The sequence below is a fragment of the Sphaerodactylus townsendi genome, linkage group LG16 (genome assembly GCF_021028975.2).
Source record: "Sphaerodactylus townsendi isolate TG3544 linkage group LG16, MPM_Stown_v2.3, whole genome shotgun sequence".
Taxonomy (NCBI): Eukaryota; Metazoa; Chordata; class Lepidosauria; order Squamata; family Sphaerodactylidae; genus Sphaerodactylus; species Sphaerodactylus townsendi.
This window is the reverse complement of record NC_059440.1, coordinates 20,837,686-20,865,157: the sequence shown is the minus strand read 5'-3', so window position 1 is coordinate 20,865,157 and position 27,472 is coordinate 20,837,686. Positions and strand designations below refer to the sequence as shown.

Genomic DNA, 27,472 nt, shown 5'->3' with positions numbered 1-27,472 from the left:
AAGTGGCCCTCGAGACGAATGAGAGGATGACATATCTCAGGCACATACAAGTGAGCGTGGCAATTTAGACACGTGAGCGCAAACCTCTGTGGATTCAGCCACACGGAGTGGAGCATGGTGAAATAAACGTTTTGGCTGGAAATTCCTAGGCCGGAGGCAATCCGTTCTCCCAAGCAGAAGAAGCGGGGCGTCCCTGATTTATACCCGTCTCAACAGCCCGCACTCCTCATTCGTTGGCTCGCTGGCAGCGCAATAATTCCTCATCTCCTTGTTGGCTTTCCAGCCACATTTCTCCTCCAAAACTAGGAGTGTTTCATGGGAGGGTTTGTATAGGATTTATACTTCCATAAAGTTACCTAAACTCTTTCCTTAGGCCAGTTCCGTCCCTCATTCGCAGATCACCGGCTGGAGCCATTTATCAGTTCCTTTCCTGGGTGATGAATAATCAGAAAAACAGGGCCGATATAGCACACGGGAGGAATTCCTTGACTTTGGGGTGATCAGGAAGGATTGCCATCAGGAAAGGCCAGGGAAGATGTAGACCAGGGGCCAGTTCACTGTCCCTCAGACCATTGGAGGGCCGGACTATAAAAACTTCCACACACACCAGCTGGGTGACCTTGGGCTAGTCACTGCTTCTTGGATCTCTTTCAGCCCCACCTACCTCATAGGGTGTTTGTTGTGAGGGGGGAAGGGCAAGGAGATTGTAAGCCCTTTTGAGTCTCCTATAGGAGAGAAAGGGGGATATAAATCCAATATCCTCTTCTTCTTACTCATGTTGGTGGAAGGCGATGTCTGCCGCAGCCTGGGCGCCTCAGACGTACCTGAAGCCGTACGCCGGCAGAGCCAAGGCAACCAGGTGAGGAGCGGGAAGGGGCGGCTGGGGCGGCTGCTGCTGCTGAGGCGTGCCCACCCCACTGCTGCTGTTGCTCCCACTGCTGGGCGGCTCCAGCAGGTTATTGTTCAATGAAGAGGCGCCGCCGCCACCAGGCCTGGGGTTCCCATTGGGGCTCTTCAGGTCAGCCTCAGCCCCTGCCATTGCTCTCGGCCCTGTCCTACAGTTCCTTGCCCGGGGGACCGTTGCTCTCCAATGGCAGCGGCTGCTGTTGCTGCTTCTGCTGCTTCTCATCACCGCTTCGCCCCCCGCCTCCTCCGAGCAATCCCGCAGCGGCTTGGCTTTCTTCAGGTCTGACGGGGCCAGGCGCCCAGCCTAGTGGCGGCCGCGGCGGGGGCCACCTGAGCAGCCATGATCCCCCCTCCCCACCCAGCCAGCCCCCTCTTCCTTCCTCCGCCTCGCCTGATCGACTGCCCTGCCCTGCCCTGCCCGGCCGGCCAGCCGGCACAAGGCCTCACTGCTTGCCGCCTCCTCCTCCTCCTCCGGGCGTTCACTTCCCGGCTCAAGCGGTGGCCTCCTGGCTGCAATGGTGGCTCATTCCTCCCACGGCCACCAGGCCGACGAAGTGGGCGGGCGGAGAGGGGCGCAGAAAGTGAGCTGGGACAGCCACTTGCAGGACCTGGCCCCATTCTTTCGCCTGCCTCTCTCACTCAGTTGCAGCTGGCAAAGAAAGGGAGGAGGAGGAGGAGGAGGAGGAGGAGGAGGAAAGGGGGAGGGGGCAGGACGGGGCTCTCCTGGGATGGGAGAGGAAGGAAAGGGAGAGAGAGAAGGGGGAGATCCGCTTCTCCCCAGCGGGCCGGATAAATGTTTCCTGGGGGCCGCATTTGGCCCGCGGGCCGTAGTTTGGGGACCCCTGATGTAGACAATTCAGAACCAGATAAGAATCCGCCGCTTATGTGTAGCGGGGGGGGGGGGGGACCAAACCTGGTTCTTCAGATTAGGGTCCACCTGCTCTATGCCACACTGGCTCACAAAGAGTCTTGAAGATCTGGGAAGGGACTATGGCTTGGGGCAGAGCACATGCTTTGTATATTGGAGATCTCACATCCAACCCCAGTTCAAAAAGACCACAGACAGCAGGGCTGAGGAAGATCTTTGCCTGAAATCTTTGGCACTCGATGTGATAACGCTGCAATAGGTGACCTTGCTAGCCCCGCTGCATATGAAACAGCCATATGCCGAATCAGACCGTCAGCCTACATAAGGTCAGCAGGGGCGTACCACCCAGGGGGATACATGGGGTCAAATGTCCCTGGGCTGTGGCGATTTAGTCAAGTGGGGGGCCCTCCACGTCCCTCCTCCTTCCCCCAGGTCCATACACTGACTTCAAGACCTGGTGCAAAAAAAGTTGTTTGGCCGTGGGTGGGGGGAGAGGGAGGGCAGCAGCTCTTACCGGGGGGAGCAGAAAACTCAGATTTTGCACCAGGCTACATTTCCCCTAGATACGCCTCTGGGGTTTTGTACTTCTTTTTCAATAGGGTCACTTTCCTAGATCCCTGCAGATCTCTGATTACCCCAAACGTAGCTAGGAGAGCGGGTGGCTTCAGTGGAAAAGAAGGGAGGGGGATGAAAAAATGGGGCCACCGTGAAGCACTGGTGCTGCTCTTCATGGGATTTTTCCACTGCCGTCAAGAACAGCGCGTTGAACCGGAAAAGCCGGTTTCTTGGGAGACAGTTTTTCTCCACTCGGGGGTAAGCTGCTCTGACCCACATTCTCGGTCTCTCTCACAAAGCTTTAAAAAGCTTTCTTAATCCAACGTAGCTTTTAAAAGTCACTGTGCCTGATGCTGCCAGAACAGCAGTATTTGGTTTGCAGCGCAGAGATAAAACATCTCAGTACAATTGTATAGGATCCCACCACAGGGATATTTTATTGCTTTGCGCCTGAAGCTCCCAGACTGGAAAACTGTTCTCAAACTGTGTACAGAGAGGACAAATATGTAACCGAAAGGCTCTTGTGGCCTAAAGCTCACATGTAACAAATGCAGAGATGCAACAGACAGACGCCTATGTGTTTGGGATCTGCTTTTCTGAAGAGTGGTGAAGAGCAGGTGGATTCTAATCTGGAGAACTGGGTATGGTTCCTCACTCCTCCACCTGAGTGGCAGAGGCTTCTCTGGGGAACCAGATGTGTTTTCCACACTCCTACATTCCTGCTGGGTGACCTTGGGCTAGTCACAGTTCTTGGGAGCTCTCTCAGCCCCCCCTACTTTACAAGGTGTCTGTTGTGCGGGGAGGAAAGGAAAGGAGCTTGTAAGCCACCTTGAGTCTCCTTCCAGGAGAGAAAAGTGGGGTATAAATCCAAACTCCTCCTCTTCTTCTTTTCTCCAGTTGCTCTGTGCAAAAAAGGGGTGTGTGTGTGTGGGGGGGGTAATTTTACCCTGTCTTTGACCTAAATACAATGGGGCCGCTGCTTCTGTGAGAGAAAGGCAGCAGAATCATCTTAAAGGGCTTTAGGGTCCAGTTACTCAAAAACCATCCATCCATCCATCCATCCATCCATCCATCCATCCATCCATCCATCCATCCATCCATCCATCCATCCATCCATCCATCCATCCATCCATCCATCCATCCATCCATCCATCCATCCATCCATCCATCCATCCATCCATCCATCCATCCATCCATCCATCCATCCATCCATCCATCCATCCATCCATCCATCCATCCATCCATCCATCCATCCATCCATCCATCCATCCATCCATCCATCCATCCATCCATCCATCCATCCATCCATCCATCCATCCATCCATCCAGTCATCCATCCATCCATCCATCCATCCATCCATCCATCCATCCATCCATCCATCCATCCATCCATCCATCCATCCATCCATCCATCCATCCATCCATCCATCCATCCATCTGATTTTTATACCGCCCCATCCCCAAGGGGCTCTGGGCGATATAAATATTAAATCAACAGTCCATGGACAAAGGATCGCTTAGCTAGTTGCCAAAAACTGTAAATGAAACCCCTATGCTCAAAGGCAGGGCATCTCTGAATATCAAAGGCTGGGGATAAAATGGGAGGGGGGGAGGGTACACTGCTTTCCTAATCTGGGGAGGGGGGCACGATTAGTGCCAGAAACAGTGACTTCTTCCAGCTGGGCAACGTGATACAGAACGGGATTCCAGCAGCGAGAAGGGAGATTAATGCAGGTATACCCGTGTGCTGTCGCGTGCTGCGGGACCCACAAGCCTTGTAATGAAACCGACGGTTTCCTGTCCCGCCTGCTGGCAATAAGAACGCTCCTGTTTTTCTTCAACACTTCTAAGGATTAGCAATTGCATCACGGGATCAGGCGGCAGAATTTGGATGCAGTTATTTATTAACTTCTCTGCTGCCTTTTCCAGCGAGGCTCAAAGGATTTAGCAAAGGAAGAGCTAAAACACACACACACACACGCACACTCACACCCACGCGCACACACAGGCTAATGAAGAACAAAGGAAGCAGCACATATGTAAAATTCTTTGGGTCTCCCTAGGGGGTGGAAAGCAGCCTAGATAGGCTGGCGCAAATAAATGAAAAAACTTCCCACAACCGCTGAGTAGTAAATTATTAGTTTGGAAGTATGCATCCCACACATATATTGCCCAAAACTGCCAGGGGTGCACCACCCTGTATCCATCAGCTCTCTCTAGAGCAGGGGTGGCCAACCTATGGCACTCCAGATGTTCATGGACTACAATTCCCATCAGCCCCTACCAGCATGGCCAATTGAGTGGCAGAGGCTTCTCAACTGGCCATGCTGGCAGGGGCTGATGGGAATTGTAGTCCATGAACATCTGGAGTGCCACAGGTTGGCCACACCTCTTAAGGCAAAAGCAGAAGAAAATCTTGTTTATGCTCCTTGTAATCTCTTTCCCTGGGAGGCCTTTGAGTAGGGGCTCCCCATAGATTTCAGACCAAGCATGTTTATCTTAAGGGGAGAGCCAAGCAGTCCGGTATATCGGCAGGTCCCGAACAAGAAGAGGTTTCAAAGGTCAAGGGTAGTGCCTTGAACTGGACCTCGAAGCCAGAACTGTGTATGCGACCTGATTGTGTGGAAGCAATTGGGGATGGGTGGTGTGTGTTTGTGTGTGTGCACAATATGGTACTGGGTGCAAAATTCAACTTCCTGAGAACCTTGGCTTTTCTGTTTGCTTGTTTATTGTGTGTGTGTGTGTGGGGGGGGGGAGTTTCCAACCTTAATGTCAAATATATGCTGCAAAGCATGTGGGCGACACCCAGGGAAGCGTTAAGAGTGTAGAGGAGCAGCTGAACATGATTTCCAGCAGTAGGGGATTCATTGCCCTCCGCGGCTCCCAGCTCCTCCCTGCAAACCGCAACACCGTAATAAATTATGCAAAACAAAGAGAAACGAGGGAAAATACGGTTAATTTGCATAACATATACCAGCAGCAGAAGGAAGCCTCCCTTGAGGCAGGATTCGGCTCATAAACCCGTGGGATTTTTATGTTGCCGCATGAAATATGCACAGCTCTGTTGGAGGCTGGGGAACTAGCCACCGGTCTGGTTCCAGAGGCCTGCGGATCCCAGGAAGAGACGGGCCACAGCATTTCACACTAGACGCAGCCCGGGAAGAGGGAATCACCCCCTCGGATGGCAAGACAAAATCCAAAAAGCAAAAAATGAAGAACAAAACCTAGATTACGTTTCTGCCCTCTCCACCCTACCATGCAGCCGACTGTCCCGGAGGTGTTTGGATACATTACAGGAGCACAGAAAATGGCCCAGCAGGGGTGCTGTCTGGTTTCCGGGCTGTATGGCCGTGTTCTAGCAGCATTCTCTCCTGACGTTTCGCCTGCATCTATGGCTGGCATCTTCAGATCTGAGTGCCATAGGTTGGCCACACCACTTAAGGCAAAAGCAGAAGAAAATCTTGTTTATGCTCCTTGTAATCTCTTTCCCTGGGAGGCCTTGGAGTAGGGGCTCCCCATAGATTTCAGACCAAGCATGTTTATCTTAAGAGGATAAACATCTTCAGATCTGAAGATGCCAGCCACAGATGCAGGTGAAACGTCAGGAGAGAATGCTGCTAGAACACGGCCATACAGCCCGGAAACCACACAGCACCCCAGTGATTCCGGCCGTGAAAGCCTTCGACAATACAATGGCCCAGCAGTTTCTTGCCCCAGAAATCACTGCTCAAGTACCTCCCCACTCCCACAGCCAGCAAATCAAATCAAAACATAGAATCATAGAGTCGGAAGAGACCACAAGGGCCATCCAGTCCAACCCCCTGTCATGCAGGAACACACAATCAAAGCACTCCCGACATATGTTCATCCAGTCTGTTTAAAAACCTCCAAAGATGGAGACTTTACCACTCTCCGAGGCAGTGAATTCCACTGTTGAACAGCCCTGACGGTCAGGAAGTTCTCCCTAATGTTTAGGTGGAATCTCTTTTCCTGCACCTTGAATCCATTACTCCGTGTCCTAGTCTCTGAAGCAGCAGAAAACAAGCTTGCTCCCTCTTCAACATGACATCCCTTCAAATATTTAAACATAGCTATCAAGTCCCACCTTAACCTTCGCTTCTCCAGACTAAACATCCCCAGCTCCCTAAGCCTCTCTTCGTAGGGCATGGATCCCAGACTTTTCACCATTTTGGTTGCCCTCCTCTGGACATGTTCCAGTTTGTCAATATCCTTCTTAAACTGCGATGCCCATAACCAAGCAAAGCTGCGGTACTCAGAAGGCAAAGTTGAAATGCACCCCTGGCATTGCTAGTTGCATTCTTGGTCTTACATACCTATTTTAATCTTCTCATGGAAATTAATGGCATCCACAGACGCCGTGACTATGTTGGTCTTGCAGTGCCGGGCAGCAACGATTCCAGCCACTTCATCCATCAGCTTCATAGTAACACCTGCAAAAAGACGATTGGACAGGGCTTTGTTGGGATGTTGTCACCAGCCACTAACTGCAGCAAACCTGCAGCCTCAATAAGTCCGGTCTCTGCAAACAATGGACCCCCATCCTTCACAATCCAGAAGATCCTCAGTACTTTAGACATGAACCAGATGTGTTTCCGCACTCCTAGGTTCCTGTTGGGTGACCTTGGGCTAGTCACAGTTCTCTCTGGACTCTCTCAGCCCCACCTGCCTCACAAGGTGTCTGTTGTGGGGAGAGGAAGGGAAAGGAGCTTGTAGGCCGCCTTGAGTCTCCTTATAGCATAAGCATAAGCATTTTATTGTCATTGTGCACGCACAACGAAATTTACAGCAGCATTCCTCGATGCACACAATTTCAGACTCAAACCCCCATCCCCTCACTTTCCCCTTCCTCCACCCATCCCTACACAGCCCTCCCATCAACCCACATCAACCTGTGGCTTATGAGTTTTAGAATAGCCACAGCTCTAGAGTAGAAGCTGTCTCCAAAGCCTGCTTTTGTTCCAGTTTCGATAGACCCTGTCCGCATTATATAGGAGAGAAAGGTGGAGCATAAATCCAAACCCTTCCTCTTCTTCTTCCTCTGAGGATCCATTAATACTGTTCTCCACTCTCTGTCACAGAGAGATGACTAAGTGTGTGTGTGTGTGGGGGGGGTCATCTCCTCTGCCCTCCCAGACTAAAGTGGCAACGGCCAGTGAGGTCAAGCAGAGCCAATCCTGACCTGCTGCTTGCTTACGGCAGGTTCCTCAGGTGGGGCTACACCTTGCCTTGGAAGTGTGGTGTATTGCCGGGAGGCAAGGTGCCAACTTCAGGTTTCCCTGAGCAAACCAGCCCTGAAGCCATTGCAGGCAGCAGCTTGGTTTGGGACTCCTTGGAACCGGACAGCTTCCCACCTTTTCTACTCTTGCCCTTCTCTTCCTTTCCTTGCCTCCCTGCCCTGCTCCCAGAGCTTTGCTACACTCTCTTCAAGGATCTGGAGCCACATCCCTGGAAAGAGACTCTGTTTCTAGGCGCCAGTATGCCACAGATATAAAAAAGCAAACAGGCACTAGACTTGGGAGCAAAGCTGGGAGGGGAGAGGCTCCTCTCCCAGCCGCCTAAAGGCCCGGACATTTATGCTGCAAGCAACATGCACTTAGTTTGGCTACCCCGATACAGATGTTTAATTCAGCATTCTACCGATAGGCAGCAGTGGCATTAGGAGGGTTAAGAGCTCATGTATCTAATCTAGGATCTGGGGTTTAATTCCCAGCCTCTGTCAGCTTGATTCCCGGGTCATACAGTGGGAGGCTTATGCCTGGGGAATTCAGATTAGCCTGTACAGCCTTCACACATCAGCTGGGTTAGCCAGGACCTTTTGCTAGTCACAGCTTGCTACTAAGAGCTCTCTCAGCCTTCACCTACACCTGCGCCCGCTTGGGGTGTTTGTTGCAATTTGCCAGGGGAAGGGGCAAGAGGAGATTGTCAGCCAGCCCTTTAGGAGTCCTCCTTGGTGAGAGAAAGGGGATATAAATCCAAATTCCTCCTCTTCCTCTTCCTCTTCTTCTTCCTCTTCTTCTTTTTTACAGGAGAGAAAGGTGGGGCATAAATCCAAACTCCTCCTCCTCCTCCTCCTTCTTCTTCTTCACTTTCTCCTGGCAGCTAAATTCATCTAGGGAAAGCCCAGACACACACCTGGGAATCTGCAGTGCATAAACCCATGCATACGTAAAAAGTGAGTTTTACCACCCCCACCCCCCATGAGGTGTCCCATGAACAAATTGGGCTTCAAGTTAGAGACTGAGAAGAAGAAAGAACAAGAAGAGAGAAGAAGAATTTGGATTTATATCCCCCCCTTCTCTTCTGTAAGGAGACTCAAAGGAGCTTACAATCTCCTTTCCCTTCCTGCCCCCCCCCCCCACAACAAACACCCTGTGAGGTGAGAATGGGGCTGAGAGAGCCTGCAGGCATGAACTGTGACTAGCCCAAGGGTCACCCAGCTGAAGCGTCAGGTTGGAAGTCCCACATGCTAATCTGGTTCCCCAGATAAGCCTCCACAGCTCAAGTGGTAGAGCGGGGAATCAAACCCGGTTCCCCAGATTAGAGTGCACCTGATCTTAACCATGACACCACGCTGGGTTTGAACCCAGGCACCTCTGCCCGCTTTGGGACTGACTGATGGGTCAGCCGGCCTGTTCCAAGCGACCCACCACTGTGTCTTCAAGGAAAGACTGTATTCTTAACTCTTCAAACTGTTGGATTTGACAACTTAAGGTGGGGCCGTTTAGCCTTCAAAGAAAGCATTGCTGGTTTTCACAACAGCATTAACAGTGATCAAAGATTAAGGGCTGGGAAAATCTGTTTTTTTTTCCCCAGCACCCTCTGATCAAAGGCAACTTGTATTTTTTTTTCTCCGGGCTTCAATCACTTCTTTCTGCAAGCTCGGGGAACATGAAAGGAGCTCTCTCCCCACTCCTAAATTGGCTGCAAATTGTGCTACTCCGTTCGGGCAAGGCCAGTATTGCTGGGCCAGCAGAATATTCATCACTGCAGGTAGGACAGCTCGGGGTGGGGGGGGGGCACAGAGGGGGGAGGAACTCTGCCCGGGAGGCGAAGCTGGCATTCTGTCAGCGTTCCTCCGTTGTGACAGATTTCCGTGCAGTTTGAAGCCCGTGTCACGGCATTCCGTTGACAGAAACAAAATGATTACTGGGGAGACGCGGAACATGTTATTTTGGTGCTGCAGCTCAGAACCGAGAATGGGGGGAAGGGAGAGAGAGTTATTATATAGATGGGCAGCGATAGCCTGAAGTTACTCCCAAATGGGATGGTGTGATCTTTTCCCCTATCAGCAGGAAAAGGCAGCTTAGACGCACACCTTCCTTCAGCTCAGAGAGAGAAAGAGAGTTTTGGATTTATACCCCACCTTTCTCTCCTGTAAGGAGGCTCAAGGTGGATTACAAGCTCCTTTCCCTTCCTCTCCCCACAACAGACACCTTGTGAGGCAGGGGGGGCTGAGAGAGTCCAGAGAGAACTGTGACTAGCCCAAGGTCTCCCAGCAGGAATGTAGGAGTGCAGAAACACATCTGGTTCACCAGATAAGCCTCAGCCACTCAGGTGGAGGAGTGGGGAATCAAACCTGGTTCTCCAGATTAGAATCCACCTGCTCTTAACCACTGCACCACACTGGCTCTCTTAGCCTTTTGCTTGGACTTTTGACAGATGTCTTCTCCTGCAACTTGATCCTTCCCTCTTTCTCCTCTCTCCGACACCCACATCAGGAATGAAACTCCGAAGTTCACAGCTCACGCAGCCTCCACAACGGGCCCACTCTTGTCCGAGAAACAGGCAGAAGGACGGTGCGGATTGCAGCATTCATCAGGATCGCTCATGCTTGAGACGTGCCAAAGGATCTATGCAAGTCTGAATGCACCGGGCAGCTCCCAGGCAAACAGATATCTCTGCCTGCAGAAATCTCTGCCTGCTTCTTCTCCCCTCTCTTTGTTTGCTGGGTTCATTTTCTACTTGCGGGGAATTTTTTGATGCAGAGGACATCCCACAACTGTGGCCTGCCCTTTGCAGCTGGTCCCAAAAAGGTACACGTCCGTTTCAACCTCAGAATTTGACTATCTTGCTCCCAGGCCTGTGTGCATATAATCAGGCCTTCCTTACTGCAGAGAGACCCGATCTTGGAGCAGCAGGAAGCAGAGCTGCTTCTCAGAGAGGGGAACATCATTCCAGGCCCTGAGAGCAGCTCAGTAGAAGGCACAGAGGAGGAGAAGAGAGAAGAGAGGAAAGAGAAGAGAAAAGAGAGGAGAGAGGAGAGAGAAGAGAGAAGAGAGGAGAGAGAAGAGAGAAGAGAGGAGTGAGGAGTGAGAAGAGAGAAGAGGAGGAGGAGGAGGAAGAAGAGGAGTAGGAGTTTGGATTTATATCCCCCCTTTCTCTCCTGTAAGGAGACTCAAGGTGGCTTACAAGCTCCTTTCCCTTCCCCACCCCCCAACAAACACCCTGTGAGGTGGGTGGGACTGAGAGGAGAGCTTCAAGTAGTCGCATTTGGCCCAATGCAGTCACCCAGCTGGCGTAGGTTGGAGTGCGCATCTGCTACCTGAAGGTTCCTCTAGATAAGCCTCCCTTGGCCCAAAGCTGCAGAGCTGGGAATCAAACCCAGAATCACTCCAGAGATTAATAGAGTGCGCCTGCTCTTAACCACTACAAGATTTTATAGAGCAGAAAGGGGTGCAAAGGAGAGGATACTAATGAGGCAGCCACGATGCACAGGGCTATGGCGGAAACCAGGGTTCAGCCTAACAGAGAGCACCAGAGTCAAGATGAGCAAAGTGGTGTGACATATCAGGACGACAGGGAAAGATCCCCCCCTCCCCCCCCCCATCTTTCCGACGAGCCCATCAGGGGCTTATCCCGACACACCGTCTCTGGGTTTAGTGGTAAGATGTCTGTCGATTTCAGTTTATTATATCACATCGCTTTTGGCATATTCCGTCGAGATCCAGCCCCGCTTGGCCTGAAGCAGGGCAGCGTTGCAAGCGTCGACTGACAGAATAGCTAACAGTTACTAAAAATACCCCGGCCAGCTCACGCTCACAAAAACCGTGACTTCCTTTCTAGCTCATTTTGCCGCTTTTAAAGCAACAGGGTCGAGGGGACGCTGTACGGCTCCCCCCTAACGTGCCAAGGCCTTGTGCCATGATGCTCCCACCCTTCTGCTGACCGTCAAACCCGAGATAAAGCACGGAGGTCGCATGAACACAGCACGTAGATTCCTCTCCACACGGGGGTCAGTAACCTTGTGCATTGTGGGAGAATCCCCTTTATTTGCTTCATTCAAACCCTGAATATCTCCCCCCACAGAGACCCCAAATGGCTTACATCGTTCTCCTGGCAGCCATTTTATCCTCACAACAACTCTGCAAGGTGGGCTGAGAGAGAGCCCGCATGGTGTAGTGGTTAAGAGCAGAGGCGCTCTAATCTGGAGGAACCGGGTTTGATTCCCCACTCTGCCACTTGAGCTGTGGAGGCTTATCTGGTGAACCAGATTAGCTTGTGCACTCCAGCACATGCCAGCTGGGTGGAACCTTTAAGCTAATAGCAGTTCCTTTTCTTAGAGCTCCTCTCTTCTAGTCCCAGCTTCTACCTCAAGCAGGAAGTGTTTTGTTGTGCAGAGGGGGGGAAGGGAAAGGAGATGAGTCTCCTTACAGGAGAGAAAGGGGGAGATGTAAATCCAAACTTCTCCTCCTTTCACATCCTTAGCCTTTGTAATTGGAGCACTCTTTTGAGTATTTCCAGATGTTATGGACTACAGGAAGAGGATTGATACTTCTCTCATCAGCCCCTGCCAGCATGGCCAATTGGCCGTGCTGGCAGGGGCTGATGGGAATTGTAGTCCATAACATCTGGAGTGCCAAAGGTTCGCCACCACGGCTCTAACCAATGTGCCATTTTAGCTTTCAAGATCATGCACAGATGCTGGGATGGGCATTGCGGCTCAGTGGAAGAGCCTCTACTTGGCATAGAAGGTCCCAGGTTCAATCCCCGCCATCTCCACTTTAAAAGGGACACCTAGTAGATGATACGAAAGACCTCTGTTTGAGACCCCAGAGAGCCACCACCAATCTGAGTAAACCATGTGGACCAATGGTCTGATACGGTACGAGACCACTTCATGCGTGTTCATGCTGTTTTCACCAGTGGTCCTATATTGTGCCTGAGCACAGCGAGACAGCAGAGAAAGATTATTGTAGGATCAGGTCTGAAACAGACCCAGGTGCTACGCGAAAAGAAGACCTTAAAAACCAGCCCGACACGCTTAAATTCCAGTCATCCAGATGTGCACCTGATGTCTGTGGGGAAAAGGAAGAGCAAAATGGTTTAAAGGGACAGCATTTCCCCTTTGTGGCTGAAGCCGAGAAACCATCAGGGTGGAAGTCCTGCAAGCTTTTTAGAAGCACGTGATCATGCAGCCCATATTGGTGAAGTGGTTAAGAGCAGGTGGATTCTAGTCTGGAGAACTGGGTTTGATTTCCCACTCCTCCACTTGAGTGGCAGGGGCTTATCTGGTGAACCAGATGTGTTTCCACACTTCTACAATCCTGCTGGGTGACCTTGGGCTAGTCACAGTTCTCTCAGAGCTCTCTCAGCCCCACCTGCCTCACAAGGTGTCTGTTGTGGGGAGGGGAAGGGAAAGGAGCTTGTAAGCCACCCTGAGTCTCTTTACAGGAGAGAAAGTTGGGATATAAATCCAAACTCCTCCTCCTCTTATCTTGGGCTTCTCCAACAAGCCTGCCTAGACTTTCCTATAAGCACAAAAGGTCTCTTATTCCGTGGATGCCAACAGCGCGGATGCCACACACTGGCCACCCCATGACATCAAAACAAGCCCCCAACTCATCAACCACTCACCCATTTCACAGAAGGTCCACCAGCAGCTAGAGGCCTCGTAGAAAGACACCCGGGTTCAAGCAGTTTGCAGCGACTGCTGCTCTCTCCCTCCCGATTTCCATTTATTTCCCCCAGGGTTTCCAGACACCCTGTCTGATAGACAATTCTGGCTGCCACCCAAAGATGAAGGATAATTACCAAGGCATTTCTCAGTAATTCTGTGCTCGGTATCAGAAAATGAGATTTGTCATTTCAGATGACAACAAAATTGTAGGATATCCACTTGGCAGGAAAGTCACTCCAGTTTTCTCTCCTGTCTATTAACATGTAGGAACAAATGAAAAATGCAAAGAGTGGTCTTTTGTGTGTGTTTGTTTTTTGCCTGCAAAGGCAGAGAAGACTATAAGGCACCGTTTTTCCTTTGTCTGTTTGGAAACAAAACAAGGATGGGTTTTGAAAAGCTGTAGAAGTTTGCCCGTGTGCAAAACAAACAAACGAACAAAAAAACCCCGTCCACCAGCCGGGTGCCATTTTCTAATTTTGTAATCCTAGCCCAGTGGTGGCGAACCTATGGCACGGGTGCCAGAGGTGGCACTCAGAGTCCTCTCTGTGGGCACTTGTAAACAGGGTGCCCCCCCCCACACATCTAGGTTAACCTGGGTTGCTGGGCTCGATTATTAGCATTAAATCTAAGGCCTAGTTTTGTGGAAGCAGTGTAGGTAACCCTGCTAAGCGCTGGTAAACCCCACTGATTTTCACGTGAAAAACTAAAGCACGATCCTTTACCTGGGAGTAAGCTCGGATGCTGGCAATGGGGCTTGCTTCTGAGTAAACCCTCCTAGGGTCGTAATTCACCCATTGGAAGAGTTGCATTGTTGCTTCAAAGCAAAGCCACCGACTACTACCAAGCTTACTCCTGAGTAACGCACGCCTTGGAGCCACCAGTTTTTCTAAACTAAAACCTCAGTATTCAGGTTAAATTGCCATGTTGGCACTTTGCGATAAATAAGTGGGTCTTGGGTTGCAATTTGGGCACTCGGTCTAGAAAAGGTTCGCCATCACTGTCCTAGCCCTACGGAATTATTTGTCGGATGGTTTGCGCTGTCAGATTGAACCGATTTTTTTTTTTTTTTACATCTTGTAATCCATCTTGAATCTCAGCAAGAAAGGCAGGGTGCAAATGAAGGAACCACAAAGGATTCATTTATTGAAAATAGTTATATCCCACCACCTCTCCTCAGACACAAGTTGGCCAACAAAGGAACAGTGAGCGGCAAGGACACAAAATGTGAACATCCGCTCAGATCAAAACAATGCCGGATTGAAAGCACAGCCGGGTCTGCCAAAAACCAGGTTACTTTACATCAAACACCTCCTGAAATAAAACTGTCTTAGTACCTTCATGACCTCAGAGGGCAGATGAACCCTCCGTTTCCACTTTGGGAAACCAGCCAGGTGCTGTTTACCCAGAAGTCCAGGGGAATCTTTTTCAGTGGTTTAATTCAATGCTTTTTTTCAACAAAGTTATCTGCTGGTACCCACGCCAAAGGAGTGCAACTGTGTTTCTCAACCCAGCGTTCTTTCCCTCCCATCTTGCTTTGTAAGGATTTGTGCAAATCCACAACAAAACATCGGTCACGTCTTGCCTTTCTGCCGACGTCTTGAACAAATGTCAAACTGCGCTCCAGAGATTACAGTCCAAGACAGGGCAGGGGCTAAAACAATCTCGGCGGCATATGGGTACAAGTAACGATTTCTCAGTTATGAATCCTTAACCTTCGTCACTGGGAGTCATCTGGTTGTTATTTCTTTACTTTAAACGCCGCTTTTCTTTGTAAAAAAAACCCAAAGTGGCTTTTGACGCAGCTGGTGGCAGGCTGAAAGCAAGCGCAGCGGCTTCGGCTGGTCCCACTCCCCGATCTTTGCTAGAAGAGACGTTTTGCCAATCGATCGAACCTTAATTTGCACTCTACCAAGAGCTGTGTGCATGCACACACATACACACACACACAAGCCCAGAGTGCAAGCAAAGCATTTGCTCCAGACTGACTTCAGAGGAGGAAACATCTCCAAGTGCTTCCCTCTTCTTGCCCGCTGTTCCGTTATTACTAGCCTGTCAGTGACAAATGAAATCGAATTAACCCCGATTTACAGAGGGGGGACTTAAAATGTGGAATCCATTTTCCCCCTTCTATGTGCGATGGCCAATTAATCACACCACCCAGGGGATTGGTTGGCCCCGCGTGTGCCACAAGAGCAATGAGGCGCTGGTTAGGAGACGGCAGCCTCTTCAGGCGCCAGCGGGGAAACCAAAGAGACAAAAGCCCGCCACTGTGTCAATGCTGGACCGGTAGTTATTTTATCAAAGATACCCTTTCCCCCATCCCTCTTTAGAGAACATCCTGTGGTCTGCTATGAAAGGCAGACAAGGACTGGAACTCGCAGCCGGGATGCTGTGCCAATGTAGCACCTTGGAGCACACCGGCGTGGCATCTACGTAAGAAGTGAGCTGAGTGGGTGGGGCTGTGTGGTTCAATGGGAGCCCTCTGGTTTGCACACAGAAGTGTCCAGGATCGATCCCTGGCATCTCCAGTTAATCAAATCCAGCAACGGAAGAAGAGCTGGCTTTTATATCTTGCTTTTCTCTACCAGAAGACGTCTCAAAGCGGCTGACAATCACCTCCCCGCCCCACCCTGCAGCAGGCACCTTGTGAGGCAGGTGGGTCTGAGAGAGCTCCGAAGAACTGTGACTAGCCCAAGGTCACCCAGCTGGCATGTGTTGGGAGTGCACAAGCTAATCTAGTTCACCAGATAAGCCTCCACAGCTCATATGGCAGAGTGGGGAATCAAACCCGGTTCTCCAGATTAGAGTCTGCCGCTCTTAACCACTACACCACGCTGGCCAGTTCAATGGGAAGCAGCCGACAGTGTCCAGATTTCGATGCTCGTTTGTGTAAACAAGTGCTTCAAGAGGCAGAAACAGAGTCTCAGAGGCCGATTCTGCCTGTGGGACTAATACTGCCACCAAAAGGTTTCCATTTCATTCTGGGGCTTGATATAAGTGAAGGGTCCCTCTTTCCCTAAGTAGTATTTTAATTACACAGGTCTAGATAACCAGGGAGCTCCAGGATAATGAGGAGTTCCTATAGCAGTGATGGCGAACCTATGGCACGGGTGCCAGAGGTGGCACTCAGAGCCCTCTCTGTGGGCACGTGCAGAGTGCCCCCTCCACACATCTAGGCTGGCCTGGGCTGCTGGGCTCGATTATTAGCATTAAACCTAAGACCTAGTTTTGAGGAAGAAGTGTAGGTAACCCTGTTGAGCGCTGTTAAACTAAAGCGCAATCCTTTACCTGGAAGTAAGCTCGGTTGCTGGCAATGGGGCTTGCTTCTGAGTAAACCCTCCTAGGGTCGTGATTCACCCATTGGAAGAGTTGCACGGTTGCTTCAAAGCAAAGCCACTGACTACCACCAAGCTTACTCCTGAGTAATGCATGCCTTGGAGCCAACCGTTTTTTCTAAACAAAAACCTCAGTATTAGGTTAAATTATCGTGTTGGCACTTTGCGATAAATAAGTGGGTTTTGGGTTGCAATTTGGGCACTCAGTCTCGAAAAGGTTTGCCATCACTGTCCTATAGCAACCACTCCTTTTGACTAGCACCATCGGAGTCCCCAGTTCACCTGCCAACAAGTAGAACATTTCACTTTTTTAAAATTAAAAAAAGGAGCTTTGGGTCTATCGAAGTTGCTCAACCACTCAACAGTTCCACCTATAACTACGCGCAGGAAGCATCATCCGGCCCTTGTCTCGGGAGCTGCGGCTGCCTTGTGCATTGTTCTACCATGGATTGGGTCCAGCCTCAAACTTCCTTATTCTGTCCACACCTTCGGTGCAACAAAGCGTACTTGAGCTGTTCCCTTCTGGATGCAGGTTGCCATTTTCCCAGCTTTTATCTGCTTCCTGCTACAGCATGTTGTAGTGGCATAGCGGTTAAGAGCAAGTGCACTCTAATCTGGAGAACTGGATTGGTTTGATTCCCTGCTCCTCCACATGAGAGGCTGATTCTACTCTGGAGAACTGGATTGGTTTCCCCGCTCCTACACATGAAGCCTGCTGGGTGACGCTGGACTAGTCACGATTCCCTCGAACTCTCTCAGCCCTGCTTACCTCACAAGGTGTCTGTTGTGGGGAGAGGAAGGGAAAGGAGTTTGTAAGCTGCTTTGAGACTCCGTACAGGAGAGAAAAGTGGGGTACAACTGCAAACCACTCCTCTGCTTCTACAGCCTTGACTCTGCTTCTCTTGCTCACCTTTCTCCTGAAACCCTTCTCAAAGCACAGCTCTTCCACAAACATCTCCCCTAGACTTCTCTGCGGCTGGGATCGGATGCCAAAGCCGGAACCACCTTGATTGCAAGAGATTGCTCCTTCCGCCGCTCAAGATCGCAGCGGAATTCAGAGCAAGTTTTCTCATCCGGTGCTTCTCGCAGGTTTCCGTTTTTTTATGGAACTTCAGCGTAGGATCTCTCCAGGCAGCATGACTTCATCGCCACCTTTTAAAAATAGAGGCGGCTGTGGCGGCGGGGCTATTCTTGATGAAGTAGCATTGTGGCTTTTTCGTAAATGGAAGAACTCTCCCGGCTGTTAATTACACCTGGATTTCTGTCGAGATTCCAATTAGGTGTTTGTTTAGCGGCGGATTATGGGCCTGCTGCCAGGAGGCTCCGAGCTGCTCTATTGAAAGGACAGGTGCCAGAAACAGCATCGCAAGCCCCATGTAGGGAGGTTAACAATGCCCCATCAGAAGCATCCTCGCCTACCTTTCCCCACCTGTTCAGGCCTGGGAAAGACACGACTGCCATCTGCATGGCAGGGAACTTGGTGGTATTCAGTTAGTGGAACGGAACTCAAGCAAGAGGGAGTCACTCCTCATCCGGTCCCTCCGGCCTGCTTTTTAATCTTGTTTGCCGTCTAAATCAGTGTCACGCCGCACAATTAGGCCTAACGGATCACAACCGATACGACCGCGTGATGCCATTCACATTTCTCTGCCAGTTATCAAACCGTCTTCCAGGACAGGTTATAATCTCAAGACGAGCTGGCCTGTCTCAAATCTAGGTCAGCATTGCCATTTCAGTCACAGGGAAAGAATTGTTGCGGTTGGACAACTAGATAAGAAGAGAAGAGTTTGGACTTCTACCCCACTTTCCTCAATCGCAAGGAGTCTCAAAGCAGCTTATAAACTCTTTCCCTTCCTCTGGATTCTGAGTGGGTAGCGTGGCCTAACCTGACCTGAATAGCTCAGGCTAGCCCAGGGGTCGGCAACTTTTAGCACCCAAAGAGCCATTTGGGCCCACCTCCCCAAGCCCCACCCCTGCCCCTGCCCTCTCCAAGCCCTGCCTTCAGCCAAGCGGGTGGGATAGACAGCAGCGGCAATGCCAACGACAGAAAGTTGCACTTGGGACGCGGTCAGCATGCCTCCTTCCTCCCTCTGGCATCCTTTCCTCTCCTTCCCAGGTGCCAGATGAGGGAAGGATGGAAAAGGATGCCGGAGGGAGGGAGGGAGGGAGGGAGGGAGGGAGGGAGAAAAGAAGGGAGGAAGGAAGGAAGGGGAGGGGAAGGAGCCGTGCTCGCTGGGTCCCAAGTGCAACTTGGAGTCATTGACGTCGCCACTGCATCACCGCAATACGAGGACGAAAGAACTGCATGCAGCTCCGGAGCAGTGGGTTGCCGACCCCTGGGCTAGCCCAATCTTGCCTTTCTTGCAATTCTTTGACTAAACATCACATTACGGCGACTTCCAGACAGGGATGATTCTCCATGTAGATCTTGCTGCTGCTGCAAATGCTGAGGGCATTTGCAGTGGCAAAGAGTTTATCAAACCAAGGCTTGGGAAAGATCGCAGGAAAGCAGGAGAAATCCCCAGAATCAGGACAGATAGAGGACAGCGACATGCGGGTGCTCCCCCCCCCCCTCCGAATAGCATCGCTGTATGAAAGCTGAAGCGAAACAAAGCATCCATGTGGAAACAGCTTGAGTCGGCATCTTTGAACATTGTGCATTTATTCATACGTTAGTTATTTACTTCATTGATACCCCATTTTTCTCCCCAATGTGGACCCGAAGTGGCTCACAACACTCGCCCCTCCTCCATTTTATCTTCACACCCACCTGGTCAGGTAGGTTAGGCTGAGAGTCTGACTAGCCCAAGGTCACCCAAAAAAGCTTCCAATGGTAGACTGGGGGTTTGAACCTGGATCATTCCAGTGCCGTACCGGGCTAAATGGCGTCCAGGGGTATGACCGCCTCCCCGCACCACCCCCCACCCAGCTCCCTGCACCCCACTTATGGGAGCCAGCAGGGAGGCTGGGGGAGGGCAGGGCTTGGAGGGGAGGCTTGGGGACACTGCAGCCCCCCCTGAGCCTTGCCCCCCTGGCTTCCCTGCAGGCCGGCTCCTGCCCTCCCCAGGGCCTGGGAAGGACATGAGTCGGCCTGCAGGGAGGACGGAGGGGGGGGGCTCGATGGCATGGTAGAGTGGGGATTCGAACCTGGATCATCCAGATCCTGATTCGACACCTTAACCACTACGCGGCACTGGCTCTCTTTCTGCACCTGAGCCCTCCACTCACCTCTTTGGGGAGATCTAACCTGACACAAACAGAACAACATTGTAATGGGGCCCAAATGGCTCATGTCCCTACAGTCTGAACAAACCAAGGAGAGTAGACACTCCCCCCCTTACCGCAGCCCTCCTAGCTCACATTTTCACACGAAAGGAAAGCAATCAAGCTGGCTGAACAGTCTCAGTTGCCGCCACCACAGTAAGGCTCAGCTGTTGGAAGCGTCCAAAAAGCATCTGGCAATTACAGAACTAGGACTCCAATTGAGAGCGGCCCATTTCATCCGCGACACATGCCGCCGCTCCTTTTTGTAGGTAAATGAGAAAACTTCGCTAGACCTCTGGACGGCTGTTCGGCTTATTTCTCCTTTTGCAACCCTCTGCGAGTGATTTACCTGAGGTCCGACTAGAAATTACAACTATGTGCGTGTGCATCAATGGGAATAAAATACACGTTAAGGCGGCTACTGCTGAACTCTGGCTGGGAGGAAAGGAACACGGGGCCAATGGAGACTTTTGCACAGGAAGTCAGATGTTGCTAAGAAATTTGGAACAGTCCAGTTTCTCCACTTATTTGCCTGGGATGGTTTGTTTTTTTATTTGTTTGGGGTTTTTTTGCTGGACCCTCAGTGCAATGCAATGGAACCATCCAGCCCAAGCAACAGTGCAATGCAATGGAACCATCCAGCCCAAGCAACAGCAATGCCAAAATAAAAGCCACCAAAATTGTACGCTAAACAGCATGAGGCTAAAAAGGGGGGCTGATTTTGGCTTGGAAGAGGCCCTGGACTGTGAAACCAAAACCCAGGCCGAGAGGAAGCGCTCCTCGGATCAGGAGTCCCACTGTTCATCAGCCTGAGTCGGAAGCATAAGACGATGAAGACTAAAGTTTAGCAGGCAGGAGAGCCCACAATGCATCCTGTCATCGTTTTCTCTCAGTCTTGTCTAGCACCCTTCCTTCTACTATCCGTCTAGGCTTTTACACAGGCAAGTCACTTGTTCCTTAACATAACCTTCATGGTGTCTAAGGGGGACCTCCGCCATGACCTGGATGGCCCAGGCTAGCTGGATCTCATTGGCTTTCGGAAGCTAAGTTGAGTCAGCCCTTGTTTGCACTTGGTTGGGAGACTACCAAGGAATACCAGAGTCGCTATGCAGAGGAAGGCAGTGGCAAACCACTTCTGAACATCTCTTGCCTCAAAAACCCTACTGGGTTGCTATAAGTTGCCTGCGACTTGATAGCGCTTTACAAACACACAGAGGGGCCCTCCTACTTTCTTTTTACCAGCAGAGAAGTCGCTTGGATGCAACCCACTAATCCACTGGTGGTTTGCAGATCCTAAGACCTAACGCTGCATCCTCCTCCTCTTCTTCTTGCGCCTGGATCAAGGTCAGTTCAAGCCCAGAGGATTCCCCAGTGCAAACCCCAGAATCCCCTCAGGTTCCAGTTCTGCTCTCTGAGACCTCTGTAGCACAGAAATTAAAAACCCTGTCACATGAGAGAGTAATGCATAACAGAGAAGGAAATAATAATAATAAGTGTTTGGATTTAAACCCTACCTTTCTCTACTGTAAGGAGACTCAAGGTGGCTTTCAAGCTCCTTTCCCTTCCTCTCCCCACAACAGACACCTTGTGAGGCAGGTGGGGCTGAGAGAGTTCTGAAGAACTGGGACTAGCCCAAGGTCACCCAGCGGGCTTCAAGTGTAAGAGCAGGTAAACAAATCCAGTTCCCCAGATAAGCCTCCATCACTCAGGTGGAGGAGTGGGGAATCAAACCCAGTTCTCCAGATTAGAATCCACCTGCTCTTAACCACTATACCACACTGGCTCCCATAAATAAGTGTAGACAGAGTGTAACATTAGTAGGGATCTAGTTAGGGAAGGGTCCTACTGAACGGCAAAGCACCTTTCAAAATCACAGTTCCAGCATTAACGTGGCATATTAAAATTAACCCAGATGTAACATCGCAACCTACCTCCATGCACGAATCCATGCAAAGTGCAGTCGGATGGCCCCACTAGGTGGATCAAGCTGGATTGACTGTAGCCGACGGTGTATGGGTCTACAGCAAGGGAGGGGGGGAAATACAGAGTGAGTGACGGGGTTTCAAAATCTGCCCAAAGGCGTTCCACAACCCACATCTACAAGCAGCACGAAGCAAGACACATTTTGCATAAAACCCATGAGATGGAAAGGAGGGAGGAAATTACAGACTAAGAGACGGGGTTCCAAGACCTGACCAAAGGCATTCCACAACCCACACCTACCAGCAGTTTGAAGCGAGACACTTTGCACTAAACCCATGAGATAGAACTTGCTGCAAAGTAGAAGGGAAAGTAAGAAGTCTATCCATAACGCGGCAGCTTTTGAACTGGGTCCTTGGGAGGGCTGGAGCTCTTAGTGAAAATGAACTGTGGTAAAGAAGCTTCTCTGAAAGACTCCTTGACTACTGCTGCCCAGTTTCCCCCTTGCTATTTCATTTCAAGTAGCATCGGGCACCTCTGGACCTCAGCAATAACAAAGTGCTGAAGGCTAAACCAGTGCTCCGCATGAACCAAGTCTATGCCCTGCGGGCATCCCAGACTGCTTCAAAGTGCCCAAGGCTTCCTTCTCTAACAGGGGCACAGAAGGGTGGCCCAGCAGACAAATCTGGATAGAAAGGGTCCGCTGACGGTGCCAAGTCTCAAAGTCACTGCTCAAAACAGGCTCCTGCACATGTACATTCTGACCTTGTGGGCTTTGCCCATCCGGAACTCACTTGGCAGCTAAGTTTTTTTTTTAAGTTTCTGATTGAGAAGGTCAGTCATCACGAAGGGTGAGCACAATGTGTTTTATTCAGTAAATTTTGGGTTCAAGTTTTAGAAACCCGGAAATTTTCGGTAAAGCCGAATAAACCGATAACCATCCGTTTTATTCGGCTTCTTGTCGAAAATTTTCAGGTTTTTAAAGCTCGAACTCGAAATGTACCGAATAAAAAAGATTGGGCTCCCCCCATACCATGTGGCCTTGGGAAACAAAGGTGTGTGTGTGGGGGGGGGGGGGCTTCAATAAGGATAAACACAGCAAACAACCCAGGATAGAAGCAGTTACAGGACAGGAATTACTTAGTAAAACCAAACCCAAACCACAGTGAACTCAAGGAAATCTCACAAAGCACAATCTAGTCAACTTCAGTCTAGCATTCTGTTAGAGCTCGCCTCTCCTTGCTGCGGTTCCCCAAGGCTACGTGGACCTGGGAAATGTCAGCAGGGAGAGCTCTGTGCTCCGTGCCAATATTTCCTAAGTCTACGTAGACCTGGGAAACTACGGTGGGGAAAGCCCCTCGATCTGACAGAAGCCGAAATGTTTGGGGGGTTTTGGAACCAAGCCTATTCAGCTCTGCTGAATAGCCCTGCATTATTTAATCAATAAATTTAAAAGCTGATATGGCTTTGGGGTTTTCTAAAAGGGTGATTCAGCTTTACCAAGACACCGCCCCTCCCCATCACATTTGAAGGATTGGTGGCAACACCAGGGTTCAATCCTGGGCATGTTTACTCAACAATCATTCCAATAGTCGAGCAGGCTTTGCGTCCAAGTAGGAAAGGCCAGGGTCCAAAGCCTAGATAAGAAGTGAGCCAAATCCTGATCCAACATCTTCTAAAATTAGCAGAGCTTGAAGTGGCTTAACTCTGGAAAAGTCTTTGGTGTCAGGTGCGGAGCCCGACAGGAAATGGTTTTTACAGTACCAGCCATTCGTTGCGGCGTTTGCTTTCCTGGATTGAAACTTTCCCACATCTCACGCGCATTGTCTCACTTTTGCAGCTCGAGACCGAGAGATCCGTTGGTGAATATGAAAATACCTCTATTGTTTTAAAACAGCTTATTTTTAGCACAGCCGATTTCCCTAACACCTGCTCCCTTGAGCGAGAGGGGATGGGGCATTCAGCAAACAAAATATGTACTCTTCCATTCAGCCACAGTTCCTCCAGTGTTAGCTGATTTTTTAGGTGTGCTAACTGATGCCAGCCCTGACCTGGACAGCCTGAGTTCACCTGATCTCACCATATCTCAGAAGCTAAGCAGGGTCAGTCCTGGTCAGTATTTGGAGGGGAGACCCCAAGGAAGTCCAGAGTTGCCTGAAACAAGGCAGGCAGCAGCCAAACACCTCTGAACATCCCCTGTCTTGAAAACCCCATGGTGTCGCCGTAAAAACCCACACAGGCACCTTACACAAATGAAAGCAATAGTTTGGAAGATACCAAAATGCCCCTGACTGGGTGCAACCACTCTGGGGGGGGGGGGGATGATGTTGAGAAACAGACTCGAGAGCAGTCATTGCCCTGTAATTAAATAATTTCATCAATGCTTAAAAAGACAAGGCCAGGTGTCAGAAATCTTCAAAACTATTCAATGACAGAACTTTCATGAGGGCTGCAGCTGAAAAGGGAGGGAAATGTTTTCTAAGAACTGCTTGGTGGAACAGCAGTGAGCCCTGCAATCTCTTCTGCCTGTTCAGTTTTTCTTTTTCTTCCAAACACAGCTAAATTGTTCACAGAATCATAGAGTTGGAAGAGACCCCCAAGGGCCATCAAGTCCAACCCCCTGCAGTGCAGGGACACACCATCAAAGCACTCCTGACAGATGGCCATCCAGCTTCTCTGTAAAAGCCTCCAAAGAAGGAGGCTCCACCACAATCCGAGGGAGTGCATTCCACTGTCCTTTAAGGAGGCTCTGTAGCATGGCATCTGGATGGGCATGCAGAAGGTCCCAAGTTCAATCCCTGGCATCTCCAGTGAAAAGGATCTGGTAGGAGGTGCTGTGAAAGACCTTGACCTGAGTCCTTGGAGAGCTTCTGCCAATCTGATATGACCTTGAAGGACCAACAGTCTGTTCAGAATAAGGCAGTTTCCTATGTTCACGTGGACTCCACGGCACCCTAAAGAATCCTCACATATGCAATGGAAAGGTTTAAATACTGGCTACTCATTGGCTGCCTTTCACAAAGAGGCTCCACCCCTTTTAACAGATAGGACCATTTACACAGGAAGGCTGAATCAATTACGTACATCCGTGTGTTAAAATCTTTAGATGCCACTTTCTTATCTTAAGCTCACCATGTAGGAAAGCCTAAAGAACACAAATCTGAAACTAAGGCCCCTTCCGCACATGTAGAATGATGCACTTTCAATCCACTTTGAAGCTGTGTGGAAGAGCAAAATCCACTTGCAAACAATTGTGAAAGATTGAAAGTATGTTACTCTGCATGTGTGGAAGGGGCCTAAGCCTAGCCCAGCATTACCCTATTGGGTAAAAGATAAAGAACCCGGAAAACCAGAACCCATTCAGAACCACCAGTACTGTTCACCAATCAGCATAGCCTTACCTTTTCTTTGCCTATCTGTGAAGCAAAAGAGTAACAGAAACAGATAGATAAGCAGTGTGCATTATTTACAGGAACATAAGGTTGGACAGCATAACGTTCTTATTTTTGGGCCACCTCCCCCACACCCCACAAATCTGCCTCCAGATTAAGAAATATGTCATCAGAAGCAAAAAGGATAAACCCAGGAAAAGAGCAGTTACGGGACAGGAATTACTCAGTGAAACCAAACTCAAATCACAGTGAACTCATCTCATAACGCACAATCCAGTGAACAGCAAAAGATCCCTGGGGGCTAAGGTGGACTTCGCCATTTTGCACAGTAAGATCCAGTTGCAAAGTACACGGAGGCCCCTTCCACACATACAGCATAATGCACTTTCAATCCACTTTCAGTGCACTTTGGAGCTGTGCGGAATAGCAAAATCCACTTGCAAACAATTGTGAAAGTGGATTGAAAGTGCATCATTCAGAGTGTGCGGAAGCGTACCTCGTCTCCAGGGGGAAAAGGCGATTTTCTCATGTAGCTTGTGGGTGGGGTAGATGCTGGATTTTCCCCTTAATTGTAATCCTAGATGTGCAAGAGACCATCCAGGGGAAGAAGGAGGTGATAAGGGCAGGGGACGTCACGCCCCACCCACCCACCCCATTCAAAACCAGGAGGAACGTAAGCAGATTAAAAAATGATGATGTGAAAAACTAACAAAAGAGTTTTACCGCAAGCTCTGTGATGAAAAGCTATCAATCTTCCTCTTAAAAGTCCACCTGAGAAAGCCGAGAAAGATGCTGTGGGCCCCCAGGGATATGGCAAGCTCTATTGATCAGAGAAGCATTCACAGTTGCTTGCCTGTCAATTGCTTGGCAAATGAACAGTTTGAAATGATGGCTTCCAGGCTCCTGAGTCGATCATGTGAAAATCAAAAATGCCCCGCATCCTGCCCTTGGGCGTCAGTCTTGAATGGGCAGAGTTCCTCCAGCCATTCATTCCGTCTCCTGCCTTCCACACATTTCTTCCTTGCTCTAGTCTAGCTATTCTCTTCGTCTTCTGCAATTTCTCAGCTTCTGAGTCATGCAAGCCCTAGCTGGGAATTCTGACAAGGAATTCTACCACTGCCTGGCAGAAGAGATACCCTGTGCTCACAGCATCTTGGGATATACTATTTAACACATTCCAAAGTGGGGACAAATATTTTATGGCCCATTTCCCTGAGGTTATCTTGTCTTCAATGTATTCAGCCACCCCAGTGTGTGAAATTGTTGACAACTCTACGTAAGAAAGGGGACAAACCTTGACCCCCCGGTCAAAAATTTCATGTGTATCGTTCAAATGAGAGCTGACCCGCACCCCAGAGTCAGAACATTTTCCATGCAATACAAAGAATCTCAGAGCCAAGGCAGGGCCGTTGATGGCTGTAACCAAATCCAGATGTGCAGATGGGATAGTGGTGGTTCCCAGCTACTCACAGCTGGAACAGAGGGCTGACTGCAGCAAGCAGAAGATATTTTAATGACCAAGCCAACGCAATGCATGCTGAGTAAATACATAAAAATAGGTCTGTCCAATTCAGAGGCATTGTAAGGCTTTCCAATTACTGTGAAAACGCACACTGCTATTGTGCCCATAGAGGTCTCTGAGGTTTATACATACAGAGCCCCGGGTAGTTAATTTGGCTGAGTCAGAGTTTTAGGACATGAAACACCTTGGTCTGGAATGTGTCATTTTTAAGGTGATGTTATAATGCAAAGGGAAGACAAAATACCAATTTTTATACGGAACGTGCAATCTGTTCGACATTGCTCTTCACGCAATCTCCAGACACCAGCAAGAAGGGCCACTCATGAAAACTGACAGCAGTATCCCAGTTCCAAATCCTCCAACGACAACAAAAAGCCTGCTGTCGTTCTCCAGAAATTTTATTTTAAAGGCCCCCTGGACTCTACAAAGAAACGGAGAAGAGCTCACTTGCCCTTTGTGATGGGTTGCCAGGCAACGGCAGCATCAATTCTGTGTGGTGTTCCGTGTTCTAAAAGGTAGCTAAAATTAAGCTGGGGCTGGGGGGGCAGGGGAGAGAGGGGCTCCATCCGGAATGATAAAAATAGCCCTACAGGTCACCTCTTTCATAACTTCCATCTCAATGAGGCTGCAAGTTTATTTGGTCACGTGCTCCGACAGCATTCTTGACTGGAAAGGCAAGCACAGGTTGCTGAGGCTTGCTATTTTGCAAAGAACCCGACGGAAAGGTCTTTCTTGAACCAGCGAGGGGGGCGGGGCGGGGGAGAGGAGGCACATTTCTGGGTGGCACATGTG

The 27,472-nt window shown here is 50.0% G+C and overlaps 1 protein-coding gene across 2 annotated transcripts in view; it reads right to left on the bottom strand.

Annotated features, from left to right (window-relative positions):
- ACOT7 (acyl-CoA thioesterase 7) overlaps positions 1 to 27,472 on the bottom strand; it is a 67,859-nt gene that overhangs the window by 11,668 nt on the left and 28,719 nt on the right. The window contains exons 6-8 of one of the 2 annotated variants that reach the window (XM_048519382.1): positions 25,168 to 25,182; positions 21,778 to 21,864; positions 6,664 to 6,780 (exon numbers count right to left, since the gene is read on the bottom strand). In XM_048519382.1, the coding sequence (XP_048375339.1) occupies positions 6,664 to 6,780; positions 21,778 to 21,864; positions 25,168 to 25,182 (219 nt within the window). The remainder of the gene's footprint in view (positions 1 to 6,663; positions 6,781 to 21,777; positions 21,865 to 25,167; positions 25,183 to 27,472) is intronic. The other variant, XM_048519384.1, reaches the window with a different exon arrangement.